This window comes from Centruroides sculpturatus, unplaced genomic scaffold, assembly GCF_000671375.1.
Source record: "Centruroides sculpturatus isolate CEXI.00-Female unplaced genomic scaffold, Cexi_2.0 scaffold348, whole genome shotgun sequence".
Classification (NCBI taxonomy): domain Eukaryota; kingdom Metazoa; phylum Arthropoda; class Arachnida; order Scorpiones; family Buthidae; genus Centruroides; species Centruroides sculpturatus.
The window spans coordinates 600,597-612,983 of NW_019384859.1; the positions used below are offsets into that span (position 1 = coordinate 600,597).

At 27.0% G+C, this 12,387-nt stretch overlaps 1 protein-coding gene across 1 annotated transcript in view; it reads right to left on the bottom strand.

The window, feature by feature from the left end:
- Window positions 1-12,387, bottom strand: part of LOC111630623 (protein phosphatase methylesterase 1-like) — a 66,742-nt gene that overhangs the window by 39,026 nt on the left and 15,329 nt on the right. Inside the window, exons 6-7 of the mRNA XM_023374754.1 lie at window positions 8,322-8,393; window positions 2,251-2,336 (exon numbers count right to left, since the gene is read on the bottom strand). Coding sequence (XP_023230522.1) covers window positions 2,251-2,336; window positions 8,322-8,393 — 158 coding nt within the window. The remainder of the gene's footprint in view (window positions 1-2,250; window positions 2,337-8,321; window positions 8,394-12,387) is intronic.

Sequence of the window (12,387 nt, forward strand, 5' to 3'; positions counted from 1 at the left end):
ATCTTTGACCCCATGCTAATACCATCTATCTGTCTATAAAACACTTCGTTAACCTCAAAATAATTATTATTATATGCAAATTGTATTAAGTTTATCAAATTATTATGTACATTAAGATCACTTAAACATTTTTCTATTAATTTCCAATTTATGCTGGGATACATATTTTTTATATCTAAACTCATTAATTTATCAGAATTATCTTTTTACAATTTTTGTATTCTATTAATAACAGTATCAGCATTTTTAATACTATAGACAGAATTTTCTAAACATTTTAATTGTTGTTTTATGTAATGTTCTAAATTATAAAGAATGGAGAATTTGAATTCTACTATGGGTCTAAATTTTTCTTCTTCTTTATGAGTTTTTAATCTAATATTAAGAGTAGGAATTCTATTATTTTTGAAGTCAAGAATATGATTTTTTTCTATATTGCTTATATTATTATTTATATAACTTTTTTTAATTAATTTGGCTAATTGTTTTTTTATACTTTCATATGGATAATAATATGGATTGCCTAGAAAAAGCTGGTGTTATATACAGGTTGGAATGTGATTGTCAAAATCCATATATGTACTGTACATAGGTGAAAAAGGGCACATGTCAGAGGTTAGAATAAAAGAACATGAAACGGCCATCAGATTGAAGTACAAGAATTCTCCGTGGTATGATCATACAAATAACAATAATTGTAAAATTAACCGTAATAATATAGAAATTTTGCATTTTGAAAAAGACTTTTATAAAAGAAAATTTAAAGAGCATTTAGAAAGAAGGAAACAAAAAAATAATTTAATAAATAACTCAGATGGTATGCAAATTGATTACTGCTGGTACGAATTAATAGATGGCACTAAAACAAGTTAAAACATGGTATAATTACGTAAAAAATCTTCCATAGTAATTCTGATACTGTTATATTTTTAATAATATTGTCTGTGTATCAAATAAATTTTTACCTATTTATGTCAATTTTTACTACGTTAACAATTTTTTACTATGTCTGTTATATACTCATGTGTAAAAAAATTTAAATGATTGTGAGTAATATGGAAGTTTGTTCGTTGAAAGTTATGGTTGTTTAATTTTAGATGTATATTAATACGGAATGCACAATTTTATGTTTAAATACAGGTTATTGGATGAGGAAGGTTTGCCCTCCCAATCCCTATTTTGAAAACAAAAAAGAATTTTTTGTAATTTACATAATGTGGAAATGTAAGTGTTTTTTATGATTTAGTTTATTTCTATGGTATAACAGTCATGTTTTAATATTTCTTGTTTATTTGAACTAGCACTGAGGAAGGGTTGGAGTACATTATACCAACCCGAAATATATTTATAGTTCAATGGAAAATAAAAAATAATTTGCTAACCAGAAATTGCTGTGAGTTACGTCTACCAAAGTGTGTTTTTTTTTTTTTTTTTGATTACACAGACGGATTTACATTTGTAATATACCATACAGCAAGCCATTTATTTATATTATAGTATTTGAATTATATAACTACTAAGGTTATTTTATGTAAGGGTTTATCACACCAAATGACAAATCTAACAGATTTTAAATTAGAAATTCTTTATTCCTCTACTGTACACAATTTAAAGAAATTTTAAAATGTGTTAAATTGTTCACTTGGTGTGATAAACCTTTATGTAAAATAATGTTTGTAATTATATAAATCAAATACTACAATATAATACAATAGAAGGGTTAGTACTATGAAATAAACTAATAATCTTAATGTTTGTTCTTATTTTTTTGCCCAGGCTATGCTGGGTTTAACTGCTAGTTTATATATAAAAGATTACACTACATATAATATTCTTAAAATTTTTATTTCCAAACAAAATTAACATACTTGTCAAAATCTGATAAATTATTTAGCTAATAGATTCATTAAATTATGGAATAATTTTATTGATAATTTATAATGACTTTTAAGTAAAGTGTACATTTTTAAATAAAATAACAATCATTCTCACTTTTATTAAATGCGACACCATGAGATTTTAATGTTTCATATCTTATATTCAGTATTAAATTACTCAATGCTTTATAACTTGATATTAAAAATACACACTTTCAATATGTTATGTTTCTATTAGAAATATAACATATTGAAAGTGTATTTTTATTAGAAATATAAAATATTATTTATCATGCTATTATATTTATTTCCATATATAATACAATAAAGTTATATTGTAAATATTTTCATAAATATAGAATGTAAAACTAACCTTCTACAACATCAATCACAACTAAACCAATGCAAGTAGGTATTAAGTCTTGGTGAACAACATGAACAGCAACTGCACCTCCCATACTAAAAACAAATACAGTAGAAAAAAATGTTCATCATAATTACACACACGCGTTTAAAAGTTTTAAATATATTTATTAACATTCTAATATAGAACATAATTCTAAATACAGTAAAACCTGTCTATGGCAACCACCCACAGTTCCTTCAAAAAGTGGTCTTTTAGACTGGTGGTCATCCAATACAGGTGGTGCTGTAGTACCATATTTCCATACGTATTTTGCACAGTTTTTAGCCATTTCTACTAAGCAAAACTCGAGGTGAGCAAAAATAAGCGAATTTTTTCAACGATAGGGCTATATTGGTATTGTATTTTATTCTTATCGGATAGCTCGATTTACAGGAGTCGTCATGATTTTATACGACAGATTTAATGCCAATATTTTAAAGATTAATACAATAATCGCATTTTCTCTATTATAATTACAGTGACCATATTTTTTGGGGGAAAATAAAGGACATATCGAAGAAAATCAAAAAAATACGTTATAAAATTCATAAGTTTATAACATTCATTACGAAAATAGTAGCATACAACAATGCATACATTAAAATTTTAAACAATCTGAATTATTACACATACACACATTGTAAAAATTTAAATAACATTAATTTTGATACTTTTCAGTAGAATTAATTTTTTATNCAGAAGTTTTGACCAAGGATATAAGACACTCTTTTTTTATAGCAGGAGTATTTGAATATCCAGAATTTATAAGTATAAAAAAAAGCTAAATTTTACATTCAAAATATCCTCAGAATGATAATAGATAAGCTGTACAGATGTGAAACATGATAGCATTGTTAATATAAGGCCAATATTGAAATGAATAATCAGATAAATTTGGTATGATTGATAGCCAATAAACTTCAAACGTTTGATAAAGAAATGAAATTAATATGACTTTAGAGTTTTTATTTACATCAAGTTTACAATAATCACAAAAACTGAAATCTCAAGATCCTTGGGAATATATTAACATCCTGTCTATAACTCCATGCTAATTTTGTTGGATTGTTTTTATTTTCATTTTAAGATGTAAAGTTTAAAACCAGTTTCTTTCAAAACCATTCTAATTTTAATTTGTATATCACATTCTTTTTTTTGTTGTTTAACTGATGAAGCCATATAGTACCAAAGACAAAATATTTTTATACATTTAAGTTCTAATCATTGTCAAGTATGAGTTTATTCAAATATATGTTAAATCATACAAATAAAACACAATTTTTTTATATTTATGAAATTTGCAAATAATTGTTTTAAATCATCAAACAAATAATGAATTCTTTTATAAGTAAAAATAATAAATCAGATGCTTGATAGAATTTGAAATGGCCATTTATAAATATAATTGTTCATAAAACTTTTATTCAGAAACATTCAAAGTCAAATATTTAATGAACAATTATAGAATTTTGATTAATTTTTTTGTTTATATTATTTTTTTACTAATTCTGCCCGCCCTATGGGCATTAAGAGGCTCTTTTAATCAAGTCAGGACTGCCTGTCACAAAATTTGCAATTTATGAAAATTATATTCATCTGGCAATTGGAGTGGTGAATAGCCATAGCATCCAGAAGAAAAAAAAGTCACTCAGTAAAGAGTATCACAGAAAATGAATCCATCTTGGTCTGATACAATTTTACTGTTAATAAACAGAGTTGTTTAAGAAACTCGCTCATAAAAACTGCATTTTTCTATATTGTCAGTCCTTTCATTTCAGGTTGATACAAAAAGTTACAGTAAACAAAAAAGTGACCTGGCAAATGCTATAAAACAGCGAGGGTGACACCTGCAAGTGCATTGTAGATTTTGATTAGGTCCACAATGGAGTGTTGAAGAATGGGGCCAGACCACTATAATTGTAAATATCTGAAAAATTCCCAGGAGATTTTTCAATCCACCTGGATTCATTCTTGGTCTCAGAGCTGTAGGCTGAAACCTTAACCACCTGGTCATACAGCCATTGCATTTTTAAAATTAAACAAGATGACAACCAACAGTAGATCCAGAAGTACCCATGGGGAGGCTAATTCAAAAATTAAAAACATTTTAATAATTAATAAGTACCTTTAATTAACACATGCATGACAATGATAGCTTATTACTTTAACTTAATACTTCTGTCAAATATCTGGTATTTACATACAATAATCCAGATTTTATAATCAGATGATATACATGTGCCGGGCTGTGAACGGCTCATGTATTTGTAAAATCTAAGTGAATCGTACAACATGGAATTCATATAAAACGGAATAATCAACAGTGTTATAGGGGGGGCGACTGTATTTGTGATCTGGTGAGAAATATGAAGATTACTTAAAAAAACTATAAATTATCACCATTATTTAGGAGATTTAACAAACAATATATAATAAAATTCATGGTTACATTTAAGTAGAGAATTTGTTTTTATATAGAGGAGAGGAGAGTATTATAGAATACCATTTACATTTCTAAAAATAACTTTACTGGTTTTTGAATAAAAATCCCAAAATCATCATGAGTACATACTATAACTAATTGTAATAAATTGTCACTTGTAAAAAAAATACTATTTATTTTGTTGTTATGAAACAAAATATATTTAAAAAAACTCACAAATGGAGGGTAATATGGAATAGTCGGGTAATATGGATCAGGTGGTTTAAACCATTGAAAAACTAATTAGACTTCATAAGACATAGTTATTCTTAACTATAAAAACCATATTTTTAAGATTATGTGCATGTCATTCCTAATTCGAGTCTATTTACAAAAGTCACAGATATAATTTTCTTTCTCTGCTCCAGTACAATCAAGGTGAGCCCACAGAAAACAGCTGAAGCATTGAATCCAAATTTTCCCTCGATCATCTTTGGAGAATTTTCCTTTACAGAAGATACATTCAGCATCTTCATTTTCTGGTTCTTTAGTTGATGGCACACAGTCCATTACAGATGATACTTCAGAATGAAACAATTCATCACTGCAAACACTGGAGTCATCTCTAGTAGGTTTAGGTCTAGAAGGTCAGTTTAATTTCTTAACAAATGGTCTTTGTATGTTCAGTTTCTTTTGTTGTTTTGAAGCTTCTGGTTCTTTCTTTTTGTCCTTTTCTTTCAGTTTATCCATTTATCCTATATTCCATAATACCCGACACACCATCTTGGAAAATGAACCTTTAAACTGATGGACAAAACATTATCAGCTAAAAAACGACTACAGTATAACAAACTACAATTCTTTTAGTGTACATTATGCTTAATATCAATGTTCAAGTCACATGTGTACTAGTAGGTTAAAATGTTTGAAAACTTGCCTGCAACAACTCTCGAAATTCACAAAACACACTTTGTTCTGTAGTGAGTGGTACGACAACAAGCAGTCAACTCTCACTGCATTGCATCGTGGGAATCTTTCTTGAGTAGTTCATGGTATTCCCATGTAATAACAGTAACAAACAGAGCCAAAACTTTGGTATATAGAGGATAACTAAATATATATATATAATTATTTAGTTAAATTATATTTTAATTTGTCACAAAATATTAATAATGTGTGATAATTCTTTAATGAAACAATATGTTATATAACCTTTTTTTCTCATATTAATCAAATAAAAGAGAGTAAAATAAATCAAAAAAACATTTGATAAAGATTGAATCTACATATTTATTAGATCTTTCAACAACAAAGTGCATTAAATTTTGTAAGTTTAATTGCATAATTACATAGTGTGTTATGAAGTTCTTGTGCACATTAGAATTATAATAACTAAGATTTTACACAAAGATTAAACAATGTGAAAATGTATTGAAAAGGTATTTTATTCTAATTTTTATATGCATAAAATCATAAAATTATCAAAATTTAATAAAATGTTTGTTATTATTATTATTATTATAGAATTAAAAACTTTACTATAATTTTAAACAAATTCCCAATTTTTTGTTTTAGTTCATAGAATTAATTGCATTTGTAATCCTAACATGAATATCATTTAAAGATATAGTGTTTTGAAAAGTAAACTGCATTAATACCTCTCATAGAAAACAAATGATCAGTATGATAATTTAAAAGTAAAATAAATTATTTTTCCAATACATTTTACAAATAATTATAAAAAATTAAAATATAATTTAATGAAATAATGTTTTATATATATGTGTAAAATTTAAAGACATTAAGTTATTTAATTTTATTGACAAGATTATGTCTTGTTTATAAAATTGTGGTGCTGTCAACATGTCAGGAGTTGCAATTTGGCACAGAGTATTAGGTGCCCAAATCATGCACATACAAAAAACAAAAAAAAAAAAAATCTGACTTGTAGGTACTCAGGGGACTGAGAACCAAGTCAAAATAAAATACAAAATGGCAACACTCTTTCTACAAACAGGCACTAGTGCAAGATTTGCACATGCATTGCTTGTTGGCAAGTTGGAAATGCGAATGTTGTGAAATCAAATTTTGACAAACAAATCTTTGAATAAACCCATTTACCTGTCCTGTGTTATTCCCAACATATCTCTGGTCACGACATGCTGACCTTGACTGGATGACCCGAGATATCTCATTTCAGCATCAGAATGTTTTTGAAACAAGATGGCGCTAGTTGTTATAATTTTTTAATATTAAAACTAACTTCTGAAATATAATTTTTTTGCTTTTACATTTATTAATATATTTATTTTGTTTGTGCAAAATAAAATAATTTTGTATGAAACAATAGCCGCAATTATTTCTTTCAAAACTGGGAAATTTTCGTTAGGCATTGACAAAAATTCAATCCGGGATGACACGTAATGAAAAGAAAGTTCAACATTGGATACCGAAAATGCCTCGTGATCACGGCCAAGGCCAGAGAAGTTTGAATGATTGTGTTCAAAACCAGCGATACCAAAGAAGATTGGAGAATGAGAACAAGATCCACCGTGAGCATCAAAGTGATCCCGCTTACCATAGACAAGAACAGGTCCAAGCAATGCAACCCATTATAACCACAGCGGCTATGAATTCCACTGTAATCTACCCCAGTACCTCGAGTACTGGTGTCAACTTTTCTTCATTGGAGAGTGCTCATTTTTCTTTTTTCCTTAGAAAACAGTGCACAGTTGAGTCCTGAGTCTCCGAGACATAGTCTTGTCCCAAAAGCGGCTTTGGTGTTTTACTTGTTTAAATTCAATAAATTACTGTGTTTAATTTAATTTTTAATGTGTGTTTAATTTAATAAGTTATATTAAATTAAACACACATTAAAAATTTTCTATTTAAATATAACCATGAATTTCATGGTGATATACCATTTATAATATCTCACTCAGATAATAAGGGCCATTCAAGTATTACAACAGCAAAGATTTGTGTTTTTTGATTTCCCCATCATCAACCGATGATCAGAAATCAAGGGACCTCTCCCTATAATTATGTTATCAAGCCAGTAGTTAAAACCATTCTCAAATATACAGGAATTATTTTCAGATAAATTTGTGATGATTTAGGATAATAATAAAAATGATGGTGGAAGGGAGGATAAATCTTTGTTGATGTAATCTTACATCAACAAAGACTCATCCTCCCACCCTCCATCATCGCAATTGTTAGATACAAATAAATCTTGCACCATAAACTGCTCACATAGCACTTGAATGGTCCCACAATCCTATAATATAGAATCTTAATGTTAAAGGCATCAAAATTTTATAGATAATTTGTATATTTTAAGATAAAAATTTGCTAATATTGTTATAATAATTTTGAGATAAGCAGGTCACTGTTCAGCATACAAAGTATTTAATTAGACAATTTATAAAAAATTTTTATGATAAAACATAACATATTTAATAAATGTTTGTGTGTATCATTTGCTTCAAATTTAATTAAAATAGCAAACATGCTACCTCTTTCTTTCTATATAATATTAATTAAGCTTAAAGCTTAATTAATATAAAGAGGTAAAATGTTTTCTATTTTAATTGAATTTGAAGCAAATAATTACCTGTGTCCAATTAAAATTACCGGTGGAAGGTTTTCAGATCCATACATATTTTGAATGACATTTCCAACATCACTGTAATTAAAATAAAAAGTAAAGTTTTTATTTAAAAAATAATATTATAGAATAATACATATTCAAATATAAATCTAAATACAATTTTTCAGATAGATTAAACTGCATTCAATACTGAATTGAATGGTTTACTGTAGATTTAATACACTATTCATTTAAAAATAGAAAAGTAACTAAAACTAATTATTTTCTGAATACAGAATATTTAAATTTTATATTTAGAGAAGGATAAAATTCTAAATTTCTGGGAAAACTAAGAATCAAACTGCTTTATTGCAAATATCAAACTAAAACAATAAGTATACCTTAATACAGTTAACTTCACTTATTGTAATCACTTTGAGACTCAGCTAATATTAAGAAGAATAAGTAAATAACACTACAATTAGCAAAAGTTCTGTCTTCATTGATGAACATTAAAAGGATATATTAAAATTATTAAAAAATGTACAATTTAAAGAATTATTAATTAATTTATATATATTATTGATCCAACATTTGTCTGCTACTAACTTTAACAACAGCCAGTCTGATGCTAGTAATTTAATCAGTTGTATTGCAAAAAAATAATGATTAAAACAATTAACATTTAATGTTTAAAGTACTGCTTAAAAATAACAATAACTGATAATAATTGCATGTCATTAGCCAATGTTGAGACTGATAGCACAAAAAAGAGTGTAAAAGGCCTATTCATCTAAAGATAACAATAATAACAAATATAAATTCCAGTAAGAAAAGTTTTTATAATTTGTTTTATGTTCTGAGACATGATTTGATAACAATAATCAAATGATAATATCCATGATTACAATAAGCAGAATCTACTTATTTTGAGTGTAAGAATCTTATTCTCAGAAGCTAATCCAAAAGAATATCTAAAGTTTGAATCTGAATTAGAAAAGAAAAACAATTTATTACTACTGAATTTTATTGTCATTGCCGTAATATACACTAACAGCAATAATAATTATATAATAAAAATTAAATAAATATAGAATGTGCAGTGTATAACAAAAGTAATGCAATATTTTATAATAGCATTTATTGATAAATACTGAACAAAAACAGGAAAAAATAAGAAGGGTCAATTATATAGTGTGAGGTAATGTGGAGTGATGCTACCTCGGATAACTGAAAACACAGATGGCCACTATTTTAGATTAAAATGATGAATATAAAAGATTTATATGGTATATCACTTCTAACTCTCTTTTTATACCTTAGTAAATACATTTTAATATAAATGGTTTGTCTTATATTGAAGTTAAATAATAAAATATAACAGAAACAAATTATTTTGTAATATATTACCATTTTAAATTTTCTTTTATGAATTACAGTATAAGAAGAATAGTTTACATTCAGTTATAGACATCAGACAATGTGGAAAGTTTGTTAATCAGAGTTTGGAAAAATGAAGTTCTACTGTATTTTAAAATTTTCAAAATATTCTTTATCATGATTTATACAAGCCCACAATCTACTGATTACAAGCAGCAAACTTTCTTGCAAATTTCAAGCAGAAAACTTTCATTGCAATACTTATTGCATTTACTAAAGTATGAAGATTTTGTGGTTGTTGTCTATTGTATAAGTAAGGTAATAAATAACAAAATTTTTACAGTTGATTCAATTGAAGTTGTCTTTGATAAGCCTAACTTCATTACCTTAAATCTTAAATTTTATTTTTGCCTGAACTGAACTCCCAGAGATGCAAAATATTTGCATCTCTAGGAGTTCAGTTCAGGCAAAAATAGATTTCAATAATTTAAAATCTAGGATTCTGTATCTTTATTTCATGTTTGCTATTATGTGTTTTCTGTTGCATTTCCAGAGTCACAATAAAATCATATTAAGACACACTTGAAATAAAATCATTTAATTATAAACACTTGACAAAAGATACAGTCACTTGATACATTAATCCCTCAAAAACCATAACACCAAAATACAAAAAATTTATGAGCATTTCATGCTTAAAGTAACAAATGTGAATAAGCAAGTCAAATTTTATATACAGTGCTTTCTTTTTAAATTTTCAATTAGAGCTTTCCAAAAGCAATGTCAAACATAAAACAAGATGTGTTTGTTTGAAGAAGTGAATAATAGCTAAGGCATTATCAAAAAGGAAGCAAGAGATTTTTGAAGTCAAACATGCATAGTAAAGCTTTTTAATAATAATATAAATATTTTGTTATTAAAAAGTAAGCTTATCCAAATCCAGCTGGACAGATAATAGTCTTTTATATATAATATTTATCCACAGATATCAGTTTAATCAATGGTTTTCTCAAAACTGAGGTATTTAACAATATATTAGCAAATGAATCTTCACACTTGAAAACATACTTTAAGATTCTCTAGAAGTACTTATTACATTTTTATTTTTCTTTTGAAATTTTCTGTAAGTCAAGTTCTGTACTTATAGACAAAGCTTAGCTCACAAAACTTGTTACCTATAGAATTGATCAAAAACCTTTTAATCAATATGATCCTTTACTGTGAGAAATGATTGTGTTCCTTATTATATAGAGATATCTGTCATCTCACTTTCATATATCAGATATTTTTCATATCACTTGTACTTTAGCAATGCATGCATTTATGATCATTAAAATTTATTATGTTACAGATTTAAAAAACACATTATTATTAATGATTAATTGTTTACATATACAAAATTTTACTAATTTTAGGTTTAGGTGTATTTAATTTCTTTTTCAAAATAACTTTAAAATTTTGGATACTAGTGTATATGTTATGGACAAAGTGATTAATCGGGCATAATAATGACCAAAAAGGGCGCATAGTATGATAAATATAGATTAATTTATCAAATTGACCGGTCATTATGAATACTGCTATCACCTAGTCGGGCAAGATGATAATAATACATTGAGGAGTGATCATCCGACATACGCTAGCCAATTGGCTCTGAGTTGCTAATTGTATCGTGTTGAGTGTGTATTGCATTTAGTACATAATAAATATGTTAAATAATATAAAATATAAAATCATGATATTGTAAAAAGAACAAATTCAATGATAAAATACAAGCTCATAACATAAGTAATTTCAAATAAAAATAAAAGCATAGTTTATTATTTGTGATGTAGAAAAAACATATTTTACCCAAATTAAAAACAAATTAACTAATACAGTTGTCCCTCTATAGTCCAACATTTTTTAATCCGACATGCTCAGTAGTCCGACGCACCTCCCGTCAAGGTACCCGTCCCCGTTACGTGTCTGCATGCACAGAAGCATGTTGCGATGTGAATCTCCCCATCCAATTCTTACTCGATGACACACATTTCGTGTGTTTTATGTGAGCAGTTCTGTTCAAACAGTTGGAGTAGAGAATATTGTAAGTTACTGCTAGCAAAACAATGCGTAATATGTAATTATTTTCGGTAATCTGACACACCTTTGGTCCCATACCTGTCGGATTATCAAGGGACAACTGTAGTAATAAAAATTTTAACACAATTATATAAGAATACTTAAACATAATTAAATCAAAAATATTGTCTAAGAAATGCATATAATATTACATAAAATAACATTAGATACACAAAAATTTTTAACTTTGTAATGTAAAATTTCATAAAATTACTAAATATATTTCTTATACAGTAGAGCCTCGAAAACTCGGCCTAATGTGGACCGAAGGGTGGCCGAGTTTGTGAAAATGCCGGGTTATCGGGAATGGGGTTAAAACAGGATAAGTATGCGTGTTTCCTCAGAAAATATTGTACTCTACTTGTATGTATTGTTTGCTTGAGAATACAACAGAGAATAAATTTCCCAAATACCCTTAAACAAAGGAAAAGTACATCCTTTATGAAGGCATAGAGCCTTTACTACAGGAAAATGAAAATTAATGAATACACTGTGTACAGTAATTTACTTGATAAGACAGATCTCAGAAAAATACTTTATGAGGCATAAAGCTGTCTATAATGAAAATTAATTAACAAAATTAATTAAC